The sequence below is a fragment of the Schistocerca gregaria genome, chromosome 6 (assembly GCF_023897955.1).
Source record: "Schistocerca gregaria isolate iqSchGreg1 chromosome 6, iqSchGreg1.2, whole genome shotgun sequence".
In the NCBI taxonomy this organism is placed as follows: Eukaryota; Metazoa; Arthropoda; class Insecta; order Orthoptera; family Acrididae; genus Schistocerca; species Schistocerca gregaria.
In genome coordinates this window covers 271,555,395-271,582,082 of record NC_064925.1, presented here as the reverse complement: position 1 = coordinate 271,582,082, position 26,688 = coordinate 271,555,395, and the positions used below count along the sequence as shown (strand labels likewise).

Here is a 26,688-nt window from a genome sequence, read left to right as displayed (position 1 = left end):
TGTTTGCAGGTAACACTGTAGTGTAAAGGAACATGTCGTCTTTTGAGTGAATCTAGGAAGATATAGGATAACTTGGACAAATTTTTTGTTTACTGTGATGGACACAGATTGCTGTAAATGTGGAAAAATATAAATTGATGGGGTAAGTAGAAGAAACAGTATTAGTGGTGTTTTCCTTCACACACTCGTCTCTGTTACACATTTTGGCATTGTGCTGCAAAGATACATTAACTGAAAAGAGCACGTGATGTCGGTTGCATGGGATTCCAATCGTTGACTTCGGTTTATTTGATGATAAAGAGAAGCTAATCTCCTGTACAAAAGAGACAGCAAATTACGTCAATACTATGCTAGACGGAACTAGACGTTCTACTTTCGAAACGCTATTGAGAATCTGTAGAGGAGCGGCATTTTCAGCGCACTGTAGAATGGTGCTGTTGCCACCAACATTCATCTCGCTGTAAGGAGGGCTCCTCATTCTGTATGTGAATGGGACGAGAAATTGTATAATTATCAGTCATTCAAGCTACTCTCAGACTGCACCATATGGTATTTTATGGTGTATATACGTGATTGTAGATGTAAATGAATAAACTGCAGCTGGGAAGAAAATATCATTGATTGCATACTGGTCAGCGTGGTGAAGTATATGTTGCGAATAGTGCGTTATATTGTAGTTCACATACGTGTTAGATCCCCGATGGTGATGGCAATCAGGTACAGTGAAATGTAACTCGATAGTGCTGTGCGATGGTTTGCTACACAACTGGATACAACCTCTGCCATGAATCTGACAGCGTTTTGCAGGGTATAAATGCAGACGTAGATCTCAGCTGGATATCCACGTCATGAGAGCAGTTCATGGTCCAACTGATACGCCAGAGGGGAATAAGAGCACAGTACTGTATCTTCCCTCTAAGAAATCCCGAAGCCATTTTTCTGGGCTTGTGGACGTTCTGGGGTAGGTTATGTGAACTCTACACGCGTCCGAGCCCTATTCCATGTCATGAGATGCTAATAAGCTCACTGCACCTTGTATTGACTTCTCATAGTAAGGGCTGAAGTAAATATCTGTAACTCTGATCATTTGTGTGAGGTCTTATACCTAGTCACTGGTATGATGTTCCATTTATCCTCCTGACCCGTTCTTACTTTCGCAGTTTTGTATGTGATGAAACAGCGCTCCCAAGAAGGGGTATACTACTTTGTAAATAGTATAGGTATAGCAAATCGCTACTAATATTCTTGAAGTGTGCGTTGGTTATTGTGTTTTACCTAGAGTATGTGACAATCACGGCCCGAAAACAACGTTATTTATTCAAGTAATACATTTGCTGTGTAGACGAGTTTCTTTCTGTTACTGCTACAGATTACCTTTCATATTTGTGTACGCTGTTCTCATATCTGTTTAATGAATTATTTTTCCCAGTATATAAATTAATGGTACTATATAAAGCAACTGGAGCTAGCAGCTGGAGCTATCATGAAGAAAATATACCGTACTTTACAATGAAAAATAAAATCTTGTTGCTCAATTTTGAAGTCGTGTTCCTGTGTCACTGAAGAAAGCGTGCGATAAGCATCAGAAGGGCGCTATTCCTCTTCATTCTTGAAATTTCGCAGTATTGCGAAGAATGAGTAAGACACATTGACGACCTGTAAAAGAAGAAAAAGATGAGTGCAGATTCTACACATATTGAGGTATTTGTTGAGAATTACTTCGTCGTTCTTCGAGGTCTGTTCAAAAAATTATGGAACATTCGTAATTTCGCGCCATTGGTGTGTTGCAGCGAAATGCGGTTGGCATTCCTGCTCTTGCCTGTGCTTAATATGTTAACTGCTGGAAGTTTCATCGTTGTATGTCTGTTAGTTATTGTTCAGGTGCTGTATTGAGTAGTACGTTGTGTTGGACAGTTTGAGAATTTCGTGATGTTAGAGTCAGAGGAGCATCACGACTGCATTAAATTTTGTGTGAAATTAAATAAGACCTTTACAGAGACATACCAAATAATGCAGGAAGCCTACGGTGATGAGTGCTTAAGCCGCACTCGGTGTTACGAATGGTTCACACGGTTCAAAAACGGCCGGACGGAAGATAAAGGTGACTCGTTCACAACGCCGTTCGACGTCTACCGATAACGCTCCAATCAGGAACGTCAACAAAAGTGTCCGTACCAATCGAAGACTGCCCGAGGGATTGCAGAAGAGTGTAACATTTCAGTTGCATCATGTCATTACATCCTCACACAGCATTTTGCATTGCATCGTGTCCATGCAAAATTTGTCCCACGGCTAATGAGTCATGAACAGAAATACTTTCACCTCGCAGTGTGTGAAGAGCTTTTGGATTGCAGAGATGAGAAAGGGAAGTTGCTTAAGAGAATGGGTCTACGCTTACGATGTTGAAACCAAGGTTCAGTCTTCACAAGTGAAGAAAGGTTCTCCAAGACCAAAAACAGCTCGTCAGGTCAGGTAAAATGTCAAAGCCATACTGATAACTTTCTTTGACTTTGAAGGATTAGTTCATCATTAGTTCGTGCCACAGGGACAACCTGTAAATCGATGGTACTACCGAGGTGCGTTGCGACGCCTGTGAAAAACTGTGAGTGGTTAAACGGGCTAAAATGTGGCGCGATAGTTCAAGGCTCTTGCACCACGATAACGCTCCCTTTCATTCGTCCCTGTTGGGCCGTGACTATGGCATAAAAAACGAAATCATTGTGTCGCCTCATACCTCGTTACTTTCACACTGGGCTCCTTCTGATTTTCTTTTTATTTCCCAAGTTGAGAACCTCATTGAAAGGAGGTAGATTTATAACGATAGACGGGATAAAAGAAAATTCGCAGACGGTGCTTCGCGCGATCCAGCAACAGGCGTACGAGGATTACTTCCGGAAGTAAGAACTGCGTTGGGACCGATGTGGAGTATTTCGCACGAAACTATGCACTATAAGTAAAAGGTAAGCTTAGAAAAATTTTTCTAGACGATGTTCCGGAATGTTCTGAACAGACCTCGTATGGTGGCAAATCTGAAATAATAATTCATACCAGATTAAAAATTCTTATGAAGTCAGAAACTACTAAGCCAATTTCTTCTTTTCGAATTGTGGCTGATAATACTAACATTTCAGAAACGCTATCCGATCCTGGCAACATATTATTACATTTACTTCATTGTCCACTCCATTGGTTTACAATTATAAACATCTAAAAATGTGAGATTTTAATATATTGATCGTTACGCTGGGAATCTCTGGGTATTCACGGCCGAATGCCTTTTACTATATGCAGGTCTTATAAGTAGTGCAGAGGTTATGCTAAAATTATCTACGTAGTATTTACGTTGGTCTTTTATAGAATTTGTTTAGCTTCACTGTACAACCCTCTCAGTAAACAGTTTCTTACAATTTAACAGTTATGTTTTAGTAAGAAAAAACATTTTTCTTCTGATACCACACACATAGTTATATAAACGACTTCTTACAGTAACTGCATTACACGCTCCAAGTTTGCATCGGTATGTGCTGCTGACGGGCGACCAGCCAGGGGATCGTGTTGCACTGAATCTCTGCCTCCAAAAAACCTATTTTGCCACTCGAAAACACAACTCCTTGAAAGTGCCTAGCCTATGTATGTTTGCTTAATCATTGTCCACGTTTCATTAGGGGTTTTACTGAGATTAATTCACTGGAGTCGGAAGAGAGAATGATTTCTGTGTTTCTTTAATCATGAAGTGTTTGGGAAGCTGTGGTATACAAAATGGAAACCTGAAATCTCCATTATGGTTCTGACATCAGCTGATAATGTGTTTAGTGGCCCATCATGAAACAGTGTGGGTACAGTGACTGTAATGACTGGAAATGCGAAACGACTGAACAGTTTATCATTAGCCTTTTACATTATTAGCCTAAAGGATTTATTTATTTTACGCTGGGGATGAAACTGACGAAGTAGCGTGGTTTGTAAAGGCTGGCCTCGTATTTCAGAGGGTGCAGCTGCTAATTTTCATTGTTATAAAATTCTAATGCACTAGCAGTAAATATTCATATCCTTCCAGTCGCGAATCTTGAAGTTTTTCCTATCTCGTCAGTCTGTAGGCTGCCACAGTGAATCAAGCTGCACATTGCGCAGCTCGGGGTAGACGCACGGTCAGGGGCACCTTGTCACGGTCCGGGTGGCTCCCCCCGTCGGAGGTTCGAGTCCTCCCTCGGGCATCGGTGTGTGTGTTGTCCTTAGCGTAAGTTAGTGTAAGTTAGATTAAGTTGTGCCTATACTTAGGGACCGATGACCTCAGCTGTTTGGTTAAAAAATCTTATGGGACTTAAATTCTAAGATCATCAGTCCCTAAGCTTACACACTACTTAACTTAAATTACACTAAGGACAAACAAACACACCCATGACCGAAGGAAGACTCGAACCTCCACCGCGACCAGCCGCACAGTCCATGACTACTATGGCCGCGACCCACTACGTATCCAACCCTTGTCAAACTAGACCTGTAAGTACGTAAATGCCTGTATACACGAATTACGTAATTTTTATTGTTCTTAAATTGTAATACCATGACATGTCTAATACTCTCATAAAAGTGATCGACATGTGAATAAAACTACTACTATTACTACTATTAGTACTATTACTACTACCGTTACTACTAATACTAAACATGTTGCATGATCGTTTAGTTTCTCAGTGTTGTTGACCTTTAGTCCCTAGAAAGCTCAACAACAGTAGTGCCGACCTTACCAGTCAGGGCGGATAACTCAACAATACACTTCGTCATTTCTTTCCCTGTCGTAGTCCAGGGAAGGAGGTAATACCTCAACTGCACCGGTATAAATAAAGTTACTAAACCATGAAATGTCAATATTCATTTTAAGCATGAACCATAAACTTGTTCGCAGAAGTCACTCTAGTCTGACGGTATGGGGCAGTCACTAATGAATTCAACAGTATTAGTATACAAAATGTCTGTTTCATTTAATTCTTTAATTATTTCTGATAATTATAGATGTACACTGAACACAAATAATATCTGAATTAATTTTCAGTTTGATATTTCAAACTACAGTTAAAACAGTTTCCGTCAACTGATTTGACGTATATATACATTCTAAACGGTTTTTCTACTTTTTTATCGTATTGTGGCATAATTTTAGAATCCCTAATATGTAAAGACCTACTTAATTATTTGTAATGTTTAAGCTTATGTTTTGGCAATAATATGTCCAACACACCGAGCACAGAAATTTTTACAACAGAAACTCTCTACTACTCTAGGCTGTTTTGTATAAACAGCAATTTTATAGTTAATGAACCTAGCACTGCCTAGAACAGAGAATTACAGAAAGCGAAATTTCAGCTTTCTCTTAATCACTATCGATAAAGGTGTACACGCACCGCTCGGAAATGCGTTTTAGTTATTGCTCATTTCACAGTTTTCAGACAGTATAATATTTTCTCTCGTAAAAACCAATTGCAAACTGAATGACAGGTACTAAATATGTACATAAAGTTTTTATTTGTTACTCATGAAAATATTCTACCATGACATTCAGAAGGACGTGAAAGCGCTTCAGTGAAAGCGAAAATATCTTACGTCCTGTCGATATCGACGTCATAAGAGATTGATAACTCATAGCCCAACACAAGGATGGAGGAAGGCATTGGCTATTTTAGAAACCGTTGTGATTTTTATGAATCGTAAGGAAAACCTGAAGAGATCCATAAGAAATGGATCTCGGCCTGGATCTTCTTCAATACGAAAACAGTACGATCACCAAATCGCCTCCACAGGTGATAAAATTCTTTGAGAACTTCGACAGATGAAGAGTACCTGCGTTAGCAAATAATATATACTATAAAATTTGAAAGATGTGGGTTCCAGTTGGTATAATTTTCCTAGATGGGATGCGCACCGCTGGAGCTTCCTGACGTTATTTTGTCACAAACAGCAGATGTTGTTTACAAAATTCTTGGCTCTAGAAAAATCAGTTGTTAATTGCAGAAGTACATAACAGTCGCCTTTTTTTTTTTTTTTTTTTTTTTTTTTACAGGCCTTAAATCTGTATGAACTCCAGAGTGGAAAATATGCTCTTCCACTGGAAATAGTAGATAAATTTTGTAGGTTTCATTTGTTTCAGCATTTAGTTTAACCATTATGTATTTTTTGTGTAGTAATCGGAATCCATGTATTATACAAAGAAACAACAACTCTTGTAGCTTCAACTTGCAGGAAATATTTTTGGAACCTTGTGGTAACGTCTTATGGGACCAAACAGCTGCCGCGCGGAATTAGCCGAGCGGTCTAGGCGCCGCAGTCATAGACTGTGCGGCTGGTCCCGGCGGAGGTTTGAGTCTTCCTTCGGTCATCGGTGTGTTTGTTTGTCCTTAGTGTAATTTAAGTTAAGTAGTGTGTAAGCTTATGGACTGATGACCTAAGAATTTAAGTCCCATAAGATTTTTTAACCAAACAGCTGAGGTCATCGGTCCCTAAGTATAGGCACAACTTAATCTAACTTACGCTAAGGACAACACACACACCGATGCCCGAGGGAGGACTCGGACCACCGATGGGGGGAGCCATCCGGACCGTGACAAGGTGCCCCTGACCGTGCGTCTACTCCGAGCTGTGCAATGTGCAGCTTGATTCACTGTGGCAGCCTACAGACTGACGAGGTAGGAAAAACTTCAAGATTCGCGACGTGAAGGATATGAATATTTACTGCTAGTGCATTAGAATTTTATAACAATGTTTCGAGGACCTTCTGGACAAATGTTTCTGTAACAGTAGCTGCTATCAGTTTTTTCTTTCTGGAGAGCGTGGAAAGGAAAGTGACAGTTTCACGTCAGCTATATACCATTAGATCTTTCACGCACAACGGTGTATGAAGATACGTACGGTGGGCCATATAAAGTGTTGCTGATAAAAGTGAGAGTTTTCCGTGAGATGCGCTGTACTCAAGATGAATCATGAATTACAGAATGAGATCAGAAATACAGGACCACTCGCCTTACCGAGACAAAGGACTCCCTGGAGAGTGGGAAGAACCCACCGGCGGTGATGCACAGAGGACGCTGCGCGCGTTGCATCACGAGCAGCAGCGACCGTTTGATGGACACGGGACACTCCAGCAGCGACGTCACCGCGTCGTACGCCGCCAGGGCCACGTTCTCGCTCTGCAAAAGTCCACCACCTTCAGCAGGCAACTCGTTGTGAATGAACACAATCATCTTAAGCAGAACAGTTTCAACATTAAAATGTCATAAAATACTGTATCTTGCGAATAAAATTATGTGACGTACATCGAATTATGGATAAAAGATTAAGGGACTGTGAAATTCTAAGTTTAGCGTTGTCAGAATAACTTTGGAAATATGGAATTTTGGAAATCATCAGACTCGAGCAGTAGAGTTGATACTACAACAAGTAGCAGGGTGTGAATTTCAAATAATATACTGCAGGGTACCATTGTCTGTTCAGTTTTGCGCCGGCCGCTGTGGGAAAGAGCGGTTTTAGACGCTTCGGTCTGGAACCGTGCGACCGCTACGGACGCAGGTTCGAATCCTGCCTCGGGCATGGTTGTGTGTGATGTCCTAGGGTTAGTTAGGTTTACGTAGTTGTAAGTTCTAGGGGATTGATGACATCAGATGTTAAGTCCAATAGTGCTCAGAGCCATTTGAACCATTTGAATTCCCCTCTACGTCTCCCTCTGGTATCATGCCATATTTTGTGGAAGGAGATTTTTTTGAGATGCAAAAGTACTTTTGTATGAAAAATTTGCGGCACAGCTGGAAGTATAATGATATGAAATTTCTGGAGCGAAACAACATTCTGAACCGAATCTTGAGGCAGTACCCTTGCCTGTTTCAGAGAGTTCTCTGCCGAATGAATCGTCAGAAAATGTCTGAAGGATTCAATCTGTCGTTGAGAGTTGGTAAGGAACGTCTAGCGGTCGAGTTACCTCGTTAAATGCTTGCTCTGAACCACGTTTAGATGGTCAAGTTTTTAAAGCGTTGCGCACATAAACAACGGGTTTGTGAAATGCCCTGAATCGATGTTCTCAGGAAAAAGAATCAATAAGGCAAATTAACGAGAATGGCTCTGAGCACTATGGGACTTAACACCTAAGGCCATCAGTCCTCTACAACTTAGAACTACTTAAACCTAAGTAACCTAAAGACATCACACACATCCATGCCCCAGGCAGGATTCGAACCTGCGACCGTAGCAGTCTCGCGGTTCCGGACAGAAGCACCAAGAACCGGGCGGCCACCGCGGCCGGCAGTTAACGAGAATGAATTGAAATAGTTGGTGTCGAGGGTATTACAGTGATAAAGTCGTGGGATAATTATTCCGTTAGCAGAAAATTATTCAACTCTTCTATTCAGTGAGATTTAGTAAATAAAGTGGAAGAAAGTAATTAAAACTTGTTTGTGGATTCTATGTAAGTAATCATTGTTATGAAGTTACCAAACGACTTAGATTACTAACAACATTTAGGTAAATATCATGCAACATGTGCGACTTATATAACAAAAATTTACAATACATTTCTGTGTAGATAAAATCGTACTGACTAATCCATTCTAGTCCTAGTGTAAGTTCAAATTCAAAAATATAGCTCCAGGAGGGAGCATTTATTCTCTGTAAACAGTAATTGTAATATAGCTACACAGTGTTCGATAATAATCAAGTAAAATAAGTTTTCTTAAATTTGCCAGTTTAATTTCTTACAAATAAATCTATACTCGTATTATTTTCAATATTTGTTTATGCTACTTTAAAGGTTTTGAACATGGCTGTGGTTCAGATTCATATCAAAAGCATGTATTTAAAAATTCAAAATTAACTTTTTAACTATGTAAAGCTATGTACTATTTCTGTCATTCCATCCTACAGAGACATCTGAGTGTCATTTATCAAATATCTAATTTCTCTAGGCATTGTTTCATATGCATTTGTTCAACATTCTCACGACTTACGTTCGGTTTAGCAATCCTTTTCCTACCATCTGCCGCAAAAAAAAGAACAAGATTCACATTTGTGAAACTTGTTTTTAATTGTGAATTTAATTTTTTGAAAATCAGATGCATTCCGGTATTACATATGAAACAGCGTTGAATTTTCATGCATTGCAGGATGTATCTCTATTTAACCCATGTGGTGCTTTGATATGTACTCGATGGCGTGGTATGACCACTTTGCCCAGGTAGGTAAGCAATTGTCTCCGACTTAACGTGGTTCCGCAAGAAGTTGCTCTCACTCGTATACAGCTGATAAGTAGTACCAGTGAGTTTAACTGAAATGTTTTTGCTTCTGTTCCAGTGGTACGTTACTTCATACTGAACTTAACTGAACGAATTTTGAAACAGAACTACCTCAGTAATGTCACCATTTCAAAACTGAAACTGAAATTTCACAGATATCAAATACTAGATGTTTTTGTTGACTTTCTACTACTTAGTTGAGTTTTTTCAAATTAAACTTGATTTGAAAATCATAATAACAGTTTGCACAACTTGTTGAATAAAATCGGTTCACCTTTTCTGGACGACACGTTAGGTTTTTGATGCCTGGCACCTGACCACCTCCAGTTCCTCACTTGCTAACCTGTTTCACTAGTAAAAGAAATGTCTGCTGAAACGACTCTTGGTAGTGAAATAAAACCAAGTACTAGTACAGAACACATATTCTACAATGAAATACTCACTTCCGTAATGAGGTCGTCTCCAAACCAGCAGTATTCAAAGAGCTCTGCAAGCATTACAGTCAAATGGCAGCCAAATTTTCCTGTCTCTTGCAGGCCGTTTTTATTCTGTAAGAAAGCTGCTATTAGGTACTAGGAATCAAAATACTATGTGCGCTACCAACAAAATATCAGTGCTCAGTGTAAAGAAAGAAGAATTGTTGTAAAATGCAGCAGAAGGGAAAAAATTGGAACAGAGATACAAGGAAATCAAGAAGACAATGAATAATATAGAAAAGAGAAACTCAAAAGGGTAAAAATCTTGGATGGTGAGACACAGATGAGGTTTCCTAGAACTCAAAAGGGTACAAAACTTTGATGGTGAGACAGACATAAGGATTCCTAGAAGTGAACACTAGAGATCAGAAATACCTATAGGGGTGAAAAAAATGTTGTCTTAGTTCGGAATGTAAATAAATTGGTGGAGGAGTTTGTTTTAGATAAGTCAGCTGAGAATTTCTTGACTTTGGACTTATAATAATTATTTCCTTTAATTCATTTTATATTGCGTAAGAGCGCAAATGAAGGTACAATTAGATCATATGACTGCTGTTATTTACGTGACGTAACGGTGCATTTATCTTCTTCATGTTTCGTTGAAATGGATGTAATGAAATGCTGTACCGTCATCTGAATTCTTGCTTTTGTGTGACTTAGTGCCAGTGAGACTCAGCTAGAAATGCTGAAGACACATGAAGATACTTTTTCTTTGTTTTCCAAATTTAATAGATGGACAGCTGATTAGTGGAGCGGCATATCTTTCAAGGTATTTGGTCTTCGTAGTGGTCGTTTGAAAGTGAACCGGAAATGGAAAAGCAAAACGTGCATGCTAGTATAATGGACGTGCAGATGTATCAAAATATTTGGCACCAATCAGAAGAGAGGAGGGTACATTATACATTAAGAATTAATAACGAGCTAGGTCTGATTAGATGGAAACCCATTTGTTGAATTGAGACTAAATGCAAATACAAAAATGACTGTTGAATCACTGTAAAAAAAATTCAGCTGATTTAGCCTACCATTTTGTTACTACAGAAGATTGTGCTATTCTGTGCCGCAAACGGATCAAAGAGGTTGACTGAAGCCTGTAGCGAGGCGTGAGTGGAGACGAAGCCGGCTTCTATAGTCAGCAAGATTATGACGGGCGTTTTCTGCAATGCAGAGGGATCCATCTCATTGTTATTATTGTAAAGAGTACGGCAGCAGTCCTCTGACGAACTAGGTGGAGAAAAACCGAATGAAAGGGGCCGAATCACAATGATAAAGTAACGAACAACGGTGGGTCTCACGACTTTGCTCGACGAAAGCGTATCGTTATAATGATCTTTAACCTTGTGTTCAACTTAATCAGATCTGGACGTGAAATTTTCATGTTCACCCTGAAGGTAATACGCAGTACGTTTCTTGTTGCTCTTGGTATTCCTGTTTACAGACGAACTTAATGATGTTGTAATGGCCTTGTGATCACTACCGACTCCCTGTTGTACGCTGAGCCGGAAAGTTCAGGTCTGTTGGTCAGCAATAGATAAACTCCTTCACGAGTCGGTTATCTCCGATTTACTGCCCAAGGAATTTTCGGCTGAGGGATTTAGAGAAATTTCAGACGATTTCATCTCACCTGTCAACTCTTATCACTTGAGTCTCCCAGACTGTAGCTCGTAAGTTGAAATCAGCATCTAAAACTGTGCTGGCGTGAGCTGTCGCCAGCACCCTGGTGAGCAAAGATGTAGTAAGAAGAAAGATAGTAGGCGCTGGATCAAGAGCACCTATCGGGAGAGAGGCCAAAGACAGACTCGCTAGCAATACGCCACTAACGCCCTCTTCGCTACAAGTATTAAGTTCAATGCCGCGGACTGAACGGCTCAGTCAATCTCGGTCTCTGTCATTAGCACAGTCGCTCAGTCACTTGCTCAGTCACTGTCACACCAACTCGCACTCCAGTTTGACGTCTGTCAATCATCGCGTAATTCGACTTGTGCTTCACCAGCAGTGAGGCTAACGTGGACTATTCCGGAAGAGCCTGTACCACAATACATGGACCCTCTTAAAATACACTACAGGACATTAAAATTGCTACACGAAGAAGAAATGCAGATGATGAACAGGTATTCATTGGACAAATATATTACACTAGAACTGACATGTGATTACATTTTCACGCAAATTGGGTGCATAGATCCTGACAAATAAGTACCCAGAACAATCACCTCTAGCTGTAATAACGGCCTTGATATGCCTGGGCATTGAGTCAAACAGAGCTTGACAGCTGCCCATGCAGTTTCAACACGATACCACAGTTCATCAAGGGTAGTGACTGGCGTATTGTGACGAGCCAGTTGCTCGACCACCATTTACCACACTTTTCAAATGGTGGGAGATCTGGAGAATGTGCTGGCCAGGGCAGCAGTCGAACATTTTCTGTATCCAGAAAGGACCTAGAACATGTCGCCGTGCATTATCCTGCTGAAATGTAGGGTTTCGCAGGGATCGAATGAAGGGTAGAGCCACGGGTCGTAGCAATTTTGAAATGTAACGTCCATTGTTCAAAGTTCCGTCAATGCGAACAAGAGGTGACCGAGACGTGTAAACAATGGCATCCCATACCATCTCGCCGGGTCATAGGCCAGTATGGCGATGACGAATACACGCTTCCAATGTGCGTTCACCGCGATGTCGCCAAACACGGATGCGACCATCAAGATGCTCTAAACAATACCTGAATTCATCCGAAAAAATGACGATTTGCCATTCGTGCACCCAGGTTCCTCGTTGAGTAAACCATTGCAGGCGCTCCTGTCTGTGATACAGCGTCAAGGGTAACCGCAGCCATGGCCTCCGATCTGATAGTCCATGCTGCTGCAAACGCCGTCGAACTGTTCGTGCGGATGGTTGTTGTCTTGCAAACATCCCCATCTGCTGACTCAGGAATCGAGATGTGGCTACACTATCCGTTACAGCCATGCGGATAAGATGCCTGTCATCTCGACTGCTACTGATACGACGCCATTGGGATCCAGCACGGCGTTCCGTATTACCCTCCTGAACCCACCGATTTCATATTCTGCTAAGAATCATTGTATCTCAATCAACGCGAGCAGCAATGTCGCGATACAATAAACCGCAATCGCGATAGGCTACGATCCGAGCTTTTATCAAAGTCGGAAACGTGATGGTACTCATTTCTCCTCCTTACACAAGGCATCACAACTCCGTTTCACCAGGCAACGCCGGTCAACTGCTGTTTGTTTATGAGAAATCGGTTGGAAACTTTCCTCACGTCAGCACGTTGTAGGTGTCGCCACCGGCGCCAACCTTGTGTGAATGCTGTGAAAAACTAATCAATTGCATATCACAGCAACTCTTCCTGTCGGTTAAATTTCGCGTCTGTATCACGTCATCTTAGTAGTGTAGGAGTTGTAATGGCCAGTAGTGTAAGCAGCTTCCAGTTAATTTAAGAAAAGAACCCTGTTAAAACAAGCGCGCAGTTGTGTTGTAGAAAGGGAATACTGGCCACAAACGACATCCTTTCCATTGGTCCCTATGGTACAAGACTCAACAGTGGCGACGAGGACTCAACAAAAGCGATAACATGACCGGAAAGCTTCAGCGAGATGTTATCCAAATTTCTCCCCAAACGTTCTGCCACTGTGGCTTCTGAGGCCTTGGTCCATAAATTATTCCCTAGGTCCATATATTCAGGAAACCACTCGATACCAAAACAGCATAAATTCAGCACCGTACCAGATGTCAGTTGGTGTTTTCCGGAGACGAAGGTCAGATCCAGACGAAATGGCTTAATGGATTCCACCATATCGGAAATATGACAGTTGGGATGACATGATTTGTTTGTCAAAGGTGTAATTTTACTTAGACGGCAGAGCCTGAGAAAAAGAGTTAGCAGGGATAAATTCCAGGCATTTTGGTGTCAATTAGCAGTGAGTAAAAGTAAGAACAGAGCCCTACGTCATGGTAAAAATGGCAGAGTCTTACCTTCAGTATGATCTGATCCAGGGCCATAATGCAAATCTGAATATGTCAACAGCCGACAAAATCTCACACTTAATGAAAGGAGTCAAAGCAGTCATATACCAAGATTGTCTAGCAAAGAACATCACAAAAGCCGTGCAGTTCATCAGATGGTACTAGCACATCCAGAGAGCGCAACATGTGTTGGACATAGAAGTATGACCGACCTTAGAATTTGGTTCCTAATGCATATGTGGCACACCATCTCGATGCCACCTCTCCGACACTCCAGGTGGTGAGAGAAGAGATATAGCACTTTATGCAAGCCAGAACTGATGAAAGAATGCCAAATACAACGCACTCCTCCACCTACAGAAGAACTAGCATATGGCGGACAAAGAGCAACACTGTGGAAGTCCTGGGAAATGTTTTGAGCTTCTTCAAAGAGAGAAGACGAGTGTTCGACAACTACTGCAACGCCAGATGTCAACCGTCACAACAGACTTTCTCACGCCAGTCAACTGCAGACGATGAGAGTCGTCATGTCACACGAAGTTAAACACTGTACCCTAGTCGAAGGACTTTCCAAGACTCCATTGTGTTCCCCTTTGCTGTACAGAGGTCATCCGCACGCCAGATCGGCAACTTCAGGAAAACTAAGCTAGGCGAAAGTCTGTAGTGTTGAGACTGCCACGGGTGAAGATAATCCGAGTACGTCGATCATCAAGATGTCGGGAAATCTCAACAACATCATCATCGATGGCTAACCTGTCTAGGATTTAGTAGACGTGTGGACTTCTTTTTCTGTAATTTCATATGCTTGTCATCAACCAATAAAGGAGACTATATTTTGTGATATGAAGGTAATTGCGCTGAAATTCGCAAATGGGAAATACATCCAGCTAACATTAACACGTATTGGAAGTACACCTACCAATGACAAAACTTAGTCCTTTGAATTTTCCGTTTTACCAGACTCCAGTGATAATATTATTGCTGGATGGAATCCCTCGCACTCTTCCCAAGCTGTCACGGACGAGGTCAGAGCTCCAGTTCGAAGAAGCTACTACAACAAGCAAAAATAACTAAGATTCCTTTGAGCGGTCGTTTGCTATTGGAAATATTGTTACACCGCCACCATCGACATGTTCAAGTCACCATTCTAGATGCTCAGTGAAACTGTGAAGATTTTGTCGATTACAAAACGCGTCTCAGACCTAAAAACGAAATCTGCATAACAGCAACTGATGACAATCATTGCAGATGGACAAGGAGAACTTGGAATCACTAAACGTCACGAGCAACCACAGCTCATCCCTAATGATATTTATGTAGGAACAGGCGAACTAGTTCAGGAGGGGCAGCCGTCATTAACTAATAATGGTTCTACAGGTAACGCAGTGAATGAAACTACTATCGAATTGCCTGACCAAGGAACAACGTAGAGAAATGTTAGCCTTTCTACGATAATTTTCGAATGCTTTAAATTCTGAAGAGGGAAAGACCTAGCATCCTATGGTGAAACACAGCATCAGGACTGAGAATCACTCACCATTAGGATGTCGTCGAAACTGCACAAATCGGATGAAACTGGGGAAGATTTTGCAGGGTGACATTACTGGACCTCTGGAGATTCATTTCCTGTAGTCCTTATAAAGAAGATGAATGGTATATGACATTTCTCCCTCGACCGTCATCCACTGGCCAAAAGTTTGTCGAAAGTATTAATTAATTATTCAACTATGGGCATGAAGATGGGCTACTAGCAAATTGTGTTGTTGAGGGTTACTTGGAAGAAAATTCTTTCATAGCTCCTGATAGGATGTATGACTTCAGGGTTACGTCGTTGGGACTACATTCTCACACCATCGATTGCATGATGGACAAACTACTTCCGCACCCTAAATGGACAGCTATTTGAATGACATTGACGTTTTTTGAAGACATTTAATTAACACGTAAGCCACCTGAAAACCTTGTCGAAGTGTGTTCAGACTGCATGTCTGTGCCCAATTCCCAAAAAGTGCGTCTTCGTTCCCCCAGGAATAAACAAAAAACTTGAGGCAACTTGTTCATGGGCATGGTGGCTTTCCCAGTACCGTGAAAATCTTTTCAACTACTTCACACATTTCTGATTTGAGAAGTTTTGCCGGAATGCGCTTGTACTCCTATTACGCATCAGGGCACGTGTCTCGCAAGAACTACTGTGAGGAGTCGCGAAACTTCCATGGAACAAGACACAGGAAAGATCTATCCTCGTTCTCGAGAGTGCAAAAATCTTGTCGAGTCATAGCATAGAATAACGAGAATGTCGTGAAAGGACTTGAAGCCGACACTAGCCGCTACATGATAAGTGCAGTCCCAGCACAAGTACATGAAGGGGCCTTAGAGGTGATTGGTCATGCTTCCAAAGTACTCTACACATCCAAGGTGAATTACTCTACCGCCAAGAAAGAAATCCTTGTAGTTGCTTAGGACTTCAACAAATTCCAGTCATATATTTACTTGGCAAATCATTCATATTTTATTCCACTTTTCTTTACGGGAATGTCACTGACGCCTCAGGTGGACTTTATGTAGAATGTGTACACAATGTGAAGAAAGAACGAGGACGATGATGGACTTTCAAGAAATATTTTGGTGAATTGCAGCAGTGTGAACAGAAGTTCAGTCATCGCTGCTTTAAATGACATTGACGTTGATCAGGGGAAACATTCAGCATTACTGGAAACCATAAGAGTCTTGAGACATAGGAACTAACGAAAGGAAAATTCGAGTAAATATATGTAACATTGTATTTGCAAAACTATGTTCTGATGGGGAGAAAATGATTTCTCATTATTCTAGCTCATTTATGGGCTGTTGTCTTGATGTTTTTCCATAACACTACAACATCTGATTACCAGACGTTCATGAAGGCTCAAGACAGTATAAAACAAAGATGTCACTTTCTACAGTAGTTCTGATCGTTCCGTTACACACTATGTGAGCTACTGTAGAGAATGCCAGTGTTGGAAGCACATCCTGCAGTTAACTCCTGAACATCTGGTATTACGAGTTCCAGCTGGAGCAGTGTCATTCCAACGATTTGCGAAAAACCTCTTTGGCAGGTTGCCGAGGTCTACAATCAGGCCCCGATGGATTTCTGCCCTGAGTACCTCACCATCTATGCTGTCACCAAAGCTGTGCGACTGCCAAAGCTCCAGAAATTGCAAAGTTCCTTGCAGAAGATATCATTTTTAAGCAAGGTGCACCACAAGTAATTGACTGTGATACTAGAACGTTTTACAGTTGTATATTAACAGGGTATCTTTTGAGTTCACCCACAGGATGATAACGACCTATCACCCGCTGACGAATGGCGTCGCAGAATGGTTTTATGAGATGTTGGTTAATATTCTCTCAATGTGTGACGGTCGTAGACAGAAAACTTACGATACAATACTGTCTGTCGTAGCACCTTCATATAAGGCAGTGAAGAAAGGCACTACAGGCTTCACACCATTCTTTGTGTCCGCCTCCATAGCTGAGTATTAATCACAGTAGACGTTCGATTCCGGGCAGGTCCGCGATTTTCTCCGCTCGGGGACAGAGTGCTGCGTTGTCTGCCTCAACGTGTCATCCTCATCGATATGTGGATTGCCCAGGTGGCCTCAGCTAAAAGTATTTGCACGAGGAGAACGTCCTCCCGCTGGTAGCCCCTAGCACCACGCACGTTCATTCATACCATGATTTCTACTCCACGGTCGAGACGCCGAAATGGCAATGGACAAATACGCTCCGTCTGAACTGGGCGAAGCTTAGGACGACTGTTGAAACATCAAGGGCAAAGGAGCGAGACAGCTGGCTCGTATCTCCGGTATAGTGCGGACAACCACCGTGCAGGCCGAGTACGCTGTAACACAAACGTCTGACCAGTGACATGTACTCCAGGAAATATGGCACAGATTTTTCATGACTCTGCCGAAAGTGGGACTATTGAAAAAGTTGTTAATGCCCTACATTTGGCTGTATCAAACCATTTGTCGCTTCTCAGACGTCACATAGGAAGCTGAGGATTTTTTCCTTCATCAAGAACTTAAAAGCACAAAAAGGTCGTCCATGTCCGCTGTATGAAGTTATACAGCAGTACTGAGGCAAGACCGACCATGGGGTCTTATCATTTGAAAAAAACTAGAGGTTCTCTCTACTATCCAGAGTGGAATATATTATTACACTGTGCAACGATGGAAATCTAAATCGAATGAAAACAGCAAATTCCTATCAGTTCTAATGTGATTATAGCGAATATCACAAAGACAATTTAAATTTAGCACTAGCTTTTATGATACTCTGTTTTGTTACAGAGAGATGATTATAACCATACTTTTATATTAAATTTAAAATCAAATATTGTAATTGTGTGTCAAAGTCATAATAACTAGTAACAATGGGTTATATTATTGTCCCTGGTATTACTTGTGTGTAATATTTTCGATATAAACATTTTGATACCAATTTTAGTGATCTCCTTGTCTCCCTCCTCTTCAACTTCAGCGACCTCATTAATGCATGTAATAATTTTTGCACATTTGTTTCCAGATTAACGACCAGTTGTTAAGTTGACTGCTATTGAAGCGAACGAAAATGCCACGAGTTTGTGTTAACAATGCTGGCACATTGTGCTATGTGTGTGGACAAGTGACATTTCCTTCACAAAAACAGCAAATAACTCCATTGATTAAAAAAGCTTACATTCGTTATTTTAGGTGCAATGTAGGTCTTTACATGTGATCTGCAACACTTGTGCCAGAAACCTCAGGAACTGGATGCATGGGAAAGTACGTTCAATGCCCTTTTCAGTGCCCATGATTTGTCGTGAGTCAACTAACCACGTCAGTGACCGCTACTTTTACATGGTTCCTCCTATGAAGAAGGGAATACATAAGAAGAAGAAGCGGGCAGTGATCTATTCCAAAATTCCATCTGACGTACGTCCAGATCTACATGGGGAAGGATTGCCAAAACCTGAACCATCGTCAGAGTACTAGATTACTTCTGATGGGGATTCTGAATGTCCTGAACCATGTACCTCACACGATCCAGAGTTTATTCGAAATATATCAACTGTTGATCCACAAAAATGGTCTCAGAATGATTAACATGAAATATTGTCTTCTGGCATGTGTAGACATAAATGGTCTAATTAAGGCTCTCAGAATTATTTACAACGCTGATGAGTAGAGACTCTTTTATTGATTCGTCAAAGTTGAGCTTAAAAGCAGTGCTTTTACATACTGGTAGTGAGCTTCCTTCTATTCCAGTTGTGCATAGTGTGAAAGAGTCTTACCAATTAAATAAATAACTAACGTTAAATGCAGAATAGCAGATCAACAGCGCCTGGATAATAATACAGGATAAACAAAATGTACCATCAGATCTCAGTTCGTGTAGTTACTGTGTGCGTTCACTCACCGTGGCAACTTGGAACATCTGGAAGCAGGCACACGCACCGATGGCTAGGCTCTGCGCGAGCAACATGGCTCCTAGGCTCTTCTCTAACAAGTCTGCGTTCCTGTTAAATCACACAGCAGAGGAGATTTACTGTCAGAAGTGCGTCAAGGAGTCTAATAAAATTGGAAACACCAAGGGACATCCAGTTTACGAAAAGCCGATATCCATCTGTCCCAAGTGAAGTGCTTTCATAACTCGTAATTTTTTATAATACCTTTCATATTATTCAGAATACACGGACGATTTTGAAAATTATCAGCATCAGCAGGCGTGCATCTAGTTGAATCGAAATTTACATCATAGCTTAGCTCCAAGTAAAAACACGTATGATGTTTCACTTTGAAACATGAGCGTCGGATGAGTATATCACTTCCCGCAATCAGAGCTTCTCAGTGATGTGGCCATGTTACTGGGGGGATCTCTCTGCATGTAGTTTGTTTACGGATCCCGTAAGTAATAGTGGACGCTATAAAACCCCAAAGTACAGCTTATTAGTCGACAAAGGGATCCGTGGAACCGGCTACAATGAGAACTGACTTGGACACATTAATAGGCACAACCGCGTTGTAGTCCAAGGCGGTGCACTTTCTTGTCTGGAGGGTAAGCATGGAAAGTGGTAGTTGCAAATGGCTTCAGATTTTAGCCTCGAAAGCTTACTGTTAACGTTTTTAAATTTATTGACCGCTAGAATAGCTAACCAGTGACAGTGCTCACGGAGAAAGTGACGGGATGTGCAATCGAACTGTTAATGTTGGTTTAGTCGGTGGAATACAAATTACGGCAGAAGGGTTAAAGGAGTGGTAACCAAGTTTAGATTATGTTAGTACTTGTTCCATAGATCATGAATACGATGCCTCGTAATGATGTGCAACTTGTCAGGTTAATAAAACACGTCTATACAGGATATTACATTACACAAAACATTACATGACAATTAATATTTTAATTTTTTTGTGCGGTTTGGGGAATTACCTACTTACTGTATCCAAAAATTCATCTAGTGAGTAGAAGGACTTGCCATTCAGAAATTCTTTTAATATCCTTTTAAATGCTATATGGCTATCTGTATACCCTAAAGAAGCGAAGCAAAGTACAGGTCTGCGTTCTGGCTCTGATCGGCCAATCAGAGCCAAGCGGTTGCCGTGTCTCCACTGGCAATAACGTCAGTAGATGGAGTTGTGGGGTGCGGGGTCAGCATGTCGGACTCCCAGCGATTGTTGGCATTCTTGACCTTGGAGACGCTATTTCTGACACATGTAGCTCCTCAGTTGGCATCACGAGGCTGAGTGCGCTCGTTCCGGTCCTCACACCGAGGAAAAACCGCTGATAATACCAGAACATGGATCCTCCGTATGGCAACCAAACAACCAAACATTGTTAATATTGAACTATGTAGATGGACCACCTCAAAGAAGAAGAAGTTACAGTAAGTACATCATTAATGTGATGGTAAACATGTTATTGTGCAGTTAACTGAGAGAATAGTGAAGAATACAACGAAACCTACCCGGGTAGTTATGCGTGTTAAACTGCTGGCCCCAGGTCACATGTATCTGACAGATTAACGATGAATATTGATGTGTCGGACAACGTGGTTTTCAGGCAGTTTTCTACACCCCCTGGGTGAAAAAAGGGCTGGTTACCTAGTCCCGCCTCAGTTGCACGATTCACAAACATTTAGAGGAACTTTCGCTTACCCTCACGTGGAAAAAACTATGTGAAGATAGTTCAAGAGCATCTGGCAATCCCTTAAATTAATCATGCCCAATCTGTTCATAAACGTGCTGACAATGTGCTGCTGCAATACAAAGGCAGAAGAAAAAGAATGCTACGTGGATTACAAAGAAGTTTTAATTTTGCGAAACCATGACAAATTTTGTGGGACACAGCTGAACATCACGACTAGCAAATAAACACAACAAATACTGTTCTCTCTGTGGGATTTCGTTTTAAAAGACTCCAAAATAAGCATGCTGTCATGTGTGGGAATGCATCAACATAAATAGTACAGCCAGAAACTACCCGGACCTAGTTCGAGCACCCCCCATAGACAGTGTTGCTGGCTATTCAAAAATCCAAACTGAAAGAGGGTGACATTAAAAAATGCAAGAAAATGACGATGTGACATTTAAGAACTTCAAGGTGGTTGTGGCATAAAATTTAATAATACAAAGTTATTGATGGTGTAAAATTTAAAAGTTTCAATACCACCAAAAATGCAAATTGTATTTTTTTAAACTATACCCTTCCCTCCCCACTCCAGACAATCTTAGCATTATATTTTAGCAGTGATTAAAATGAAATAGACAGTCACAGCCTACAACTTTATCAGGCACTAAAATAAAACAGTCAGTCACAGTGTAGCTGCCAAATTATATAAGCTTTACCTGAATTGCCTAAAATGGCACCATATTCACAAAAGATTTTTACAATATCATTGTACTTCCAAAAGACTTAAATGTTTTTCCAGTATTGTATTAAACAGTTAGCATGTTCAGAAAATAATTTCAGTACTACAGTACTTCCAAAAATTCTGTAAGTTTCATCTGCATTGTGTTAATAGGTGTATCACAGCACATCACCTCCATATTTCATATGTCAAATAAAAATGTGTTTAGTTCAAATACTGCACTCCCTCATTATTAAATTTTATTTATCAAGTGTGCACACATAATCAGTAAATTTTGCACACTACAAGAAATGTTAATGTCAAACAATGTAGCAGTAAATTTTTTTTCCCTCTCTCTGTCTCTGTCTACCTATCTGTCTATTGTCTGCAATCGTTAATTTAATGATGGATCAACATGATATTTCAGAGTGAATGGGTCGTAAAAACAAAAAGAAAATACTTTAAAGTATCGTTTTACATTTCCTTATAACAAATAACATTTTCATAAAATGTGGAAACATATGGAATTAATACATATTCTAATTAACAATAATCCCTTTTTAGAATACCATGTATTCGAAACGGAACTATCTGTTCTGAATGTGCAAAGCTGTCCTTCTTGAGTTACTGTTATTTTAGAGCTACAGCAGTATTCTTTTGGAGAGTAACATCATTATGTCTTATAGCTCCACTGTGCGATATCTTATAAAGAGAAGCTGACATTTTTATACACACCATTTTCTACTGGGCATACATAAAAAAATTACATTAGGATATACGACACTTCCTGAAATCAAATGTGTCCATGATGCTCACAGTCTATCACGATATATCATGCACACATTGACATTAATTAGAAAGTGAAATTCACTAGTACCCATCGCCGAGGACCTTCATAATCAATGTATTTTGCAGTCCTTCAGACTGACCAGCACTGCCACTAAAAATTTGGTGTTGGCACATGTTGCACTCAGAACTCAACGACGCTCTACCTTCTCCAATTCTGATAGTCTTTCAGTGCATATTGTGCTTCCACCCTAACCCAGATTATTCAAGTTACACAACATGTGAACAGACGAATCCTTGCTTTCATTAATTACAACAAGTAACAGATCACCACAATAAGAAAATTATTGAAGAAGCAGCACATAGTACATGCCAGAATAACATTTTATATCCAATAAGAGGAAACCATTGAAGAGTGGCAACGAATATGCCAACTAGGTCATAGATTGTCCAGTGACAGTAATATGCCAATTGCAGTGGTTCTCTTGTTAAAGACCTTCTTGTTGAGTCAAAAATTGGTTCTGTCTTGTTACGACTTGCTCCAAAAGGCAAAAAAAGGATCTGATCAACAAGGTTTGTCATGAGTCAGCAAGTCATGACAAGTCTTTCCCCTTTGTTATCTGTAGCGTATTTCAATTCCACATTTCAAAAAACATAAAATACCATGTCAAAGGTATTTGTGGCATAATCAATGCAATCTCTAATGGAAATGCTCTGTCTTTATCTGTATGCTGTAATCATATTGGGCTTCCACATTTCAAGGAACAGGGAACAAAATCTTGAAGGTACGTGACTCACGGAAGTCAAATGCAGATGTTGCCTCTCACCACATCTGTTCTTCACGGTTACGTTGACGGGAAGTAACCACAGTTACGCACTAAGAAAATTAACAGCTGCAGTTTAGTCACGAGTGGGAGCACATCATAATCGGGGTTGGCCCTACTTATGTATCAAAAGAATTTTGAGTGGATGACAGCATCACTGGGAGGCGAGGTTAGATATGTGTTCAGAAGAGCTGCATCTCATTCAGCAACTCTGCTAAGTGCCAGCCGTCTATCAGTGTGACCTCGTAATACTGCTGCTATAGCTCAGGCTATATTTTCAACCAAATATAATACGTTGTCATTTGCTGTCAGAATCAAATGTGTGCTGTTTGATGTGTGAAATCCCACGAAGCTTTTATGTGAACTGTTTCCAAATTACCAAAACGCGCTTTCTGCGGGAATCTTTCAGCTGATGGAGTGTTCTAATATGCAGCATCCTTTTGTGAAATTGCATGCTTCATTTTATAAAGTTGAAGCAATACTCGACGCTTCCGGCAGCTCCGTAGATATTATTTCATTATCATGGGAGTTGTTACCTAACCCATCTTAAAGCTAGGAACAAAACAATCGTTCCACCAATTCATTCTGATTATTCCACTCAACACCATTATTATGTTCTTGTGATCCCCTTGAGACTATTTTTCATTCTCGAACTTCAAGTGCATTTTTGTTCTTTTCCGTAGCAATATGCGTGTCACCATCTCTCACTAAACAGTCACAACTTTTATTTAATGTGGGCTTAGCAATACGAGTATATTTATTGCCTCTAGTAGAATTTAATTGTCTGTTGAAGAGATAACTCTGTTATGAGCATTGGAAGATCCGAGTACAGTACACAATTTTGAAGGTCTTAAGTTGTATAACTTGTTTAATTTTAAACAACATATCATATGTCACTTTCCCAAGTATCTTGTACTGTGAAGTATTAAGGCATTTCATTTTGAAAGTTAACCTGTATGGGACGCCACAATGAAAGTTAACCTGTTTGGGGCTATATAGTAATGATTGAGAATGTATGCAAAATCTAGTTTACTGACTACATTTATTTTCCCAAAAACAAAGACTGACATAATTTATGCAAAACCCGTTATGATGGAACATCGTAAACAACGTACTGGTGGTTTAAGACCACAATGGACAATGATGGACAATGGTTGGCAAAAGTGAATCAAAAACTCTTGCCCTAAAAATGTGAATAACGCAGTCTGAATTGATCTGACGCTGAGAGGCCTTGAGAAGCCTTTGATCGATAAGCTACAGAAGTCTATATAGATGCAGCTGAGAACAAGTGGCGGTTGTGATTTGTACACTCTGACAAGGCCGGAGCAGCAGTATGTTACCCTGTTTGCTTCCTGAACCGATGTAAATTGCAGTTAGCGAGATGTGTGCGGCGGGACGAGGCGTAAGGCGGCATCTGTCAATCGATCGCGGCCACGAAAGAAATTCAAAATCTCACGGTGTAGCGATTGCAATTTACTCTTTACCAGAGCCCTGATATCACAGTAGATTTCAGTGTGTGACACGCCCGTTCGCTGGTCGCACTCAGGACCAATTTGGCTCACTTATACGACATGGCGCACAAGGATACCATACGCCAAGACTGGTAAACCAAAAACTAGTAACTTAGCTGTCAGTAAACGAGTAGTCAAAGACATTTGATGTTACACTGTCGGTACAGTAAGAACTTCACCACAGGCCGCCCAGTCTAACTACTTGCAAGTGAAGTCAGTCTTAGGACAGGTCCCAAGCACCAACCACACATGCCAGAGCTTCGACCAGAAGTTGCTTCCAGTCTGAAGTCCAGAACCCGGGTGCCTCACACCTTTCCCAGAGGAAACAATTCCGTTTTTCCGCAGATTGAACGAACCACACTGTCTTCACCCATCTTGCGCCAATCGCAGAACTTTAGAGGCGCTAAATCTCCGCTCCTACACGACAGCACAAACTCATGTCGAACCAATGCAAGAGTTAAGTAACCGGCATCTCTGGAAAACAGAAACTGTCAATTACTGGCTTTTTTAAGTTTTTATAGTGGGAGAAGACGTTTTTCTCTGAAGTCGTGTCACTTCCCGTGGCCATAAGCGAACAGATACAATCTTAAAGATCTTTATCTAAAAGGCCTGTGCCTTGGAGCATGTTAGTCCTAGCTATGAGGTATCATAAAGATTCTGTCTCTAAACGTTTCTCAGACGACAGAGTTTCTTATACGACTGAGTGCAGCCGATGAAAGTGGGTCACAGGCTTATTTGTAGTATTGGTAAACACGAAAACTTTTGAATTTTTATTAGGCGTGGCGCTGTACACAATCCCAGTTTACAACTCCACTGTGTAAACACGTCCCGTTAGTCCGCCGCTGTCAGCCCAGCCTTCGGCTGGCGCCAGTGGAGATATATTGGCATTGTCCTGCTGAAGACCTGTCTCCACTACGGGGTGCTCTGTCTGCCCTGTGCACGTGTGGGCCTGTCTCGCGAGATTTACTGAGGGATGAGCTCGCTGGCACTTGCTTTCAACTTCCTACATGCCGTTTCTACAAACTAAGAACAGTAAAAATTCCTCATGCTTTTAGCGCCCTACCAGGCTCCATCAACACCTGCTCAGGCCGTTAACTTTCTGGAGCCTCGCTCAATTTGCGTTACGTTGTAACAAAATCTTTATGCAAAATAGATGAGAGTAACTTATCCTCTCTCAATTTGAAACTTATCTGTGAGTGACAAATCATTAACAGTATCGGATGAGAGATGATGTTGCGTAGATATCGCACTCTCCGTCTGCTGATTTACTAAAATGTGATGTAGTTAGTCTGCCACCTGTCATACTTTAGTTTTGTAATTCTTCTTCAACACCATCACCATCATCATCATATACTTTTTCTTCTCCAGCTTTGCATTCAGCTTTCATAAATACGTTGTTTTCTTTCGAGTCATCTTCTTCATCCAGAACTGCCTTCTCTTTTTGGATTTGCTGTCCTTCTCAAAATAAACACTGTAAAGGCTGACAAAGAGGTCGAAATGCTGTTTCCAGTACAGACTCAATTTCATCTTGCCTTTTTTGCCACATCTTCTGGAAACCAAGATTGTGTCTAAACTGTCTGCTGTGGTGAGAAAATGTCTCTACTGCTACCTCAACATAGGCTTGGCTGCTGCAGGTCTCAGACGCTCTTGCCTGGAACAAACAACATCAGCACATCCTTTCGCCTCCTGGGGGAAAAGCCCATCCCTCACCACACTGCCTGCCAGCAAGTCAGCGTGAGAGACGAACTACATGTCTGTCGCACCGTGCAGTGCTGCAATGCACTTTTCATGGGTGTACTCAGAGTGAGTACCCAGAATTCAGCTGTCCACGTATACCAAATCTTGGTGTCATCAGTGACAATGACCACGTGCCAGCACTCGCTGGTGATGAGCTAAGCACATGAACCAATGAAAACGCTCGATGAGACTCCTCTTCCACCCAGACCCACTGAACTGTTAACTGCT

At 41.1% G+C, this 26,688-nt stretch overlaps 1 protein-coding gene across 1 annotated transcript in view; it reads right to left on the bottom strand.

Annotated features, from left to right (window-relative positions):
- Nucleotides 1-1,583: 1,583 nt before the first annotated feature.
- Nucleotides 1,584-26,688, bottom strand: part of LOC126278841 (odorant receptor Or2-like) — a 45,845-nt gene continuing 20,740 nt past the window's right edge. The window contains exons 3-6 of the mRNA XM_049979117.1: nt 19,175-19,274; nt 9,716-9,820; nt 7,020-7,181; nt 1,584-1,656 (exon numbers count right to left, since the gene is read on the bottom strand). Coding sequence (XP_049835074.1) covers nt 1,594-1,656; nt 7,020-7,181; nt 9,716-9,820; nt 19,175-19,274 — 430 coding nt within the window. The 3' untranslated portion in view covers nt 1,584-1,593. The remainder of the gene's footprint in view (nt 1,657-7,019; nt 7,182-9,715; nt 9,821-19,174; nt 19,275-26,688) is intronic.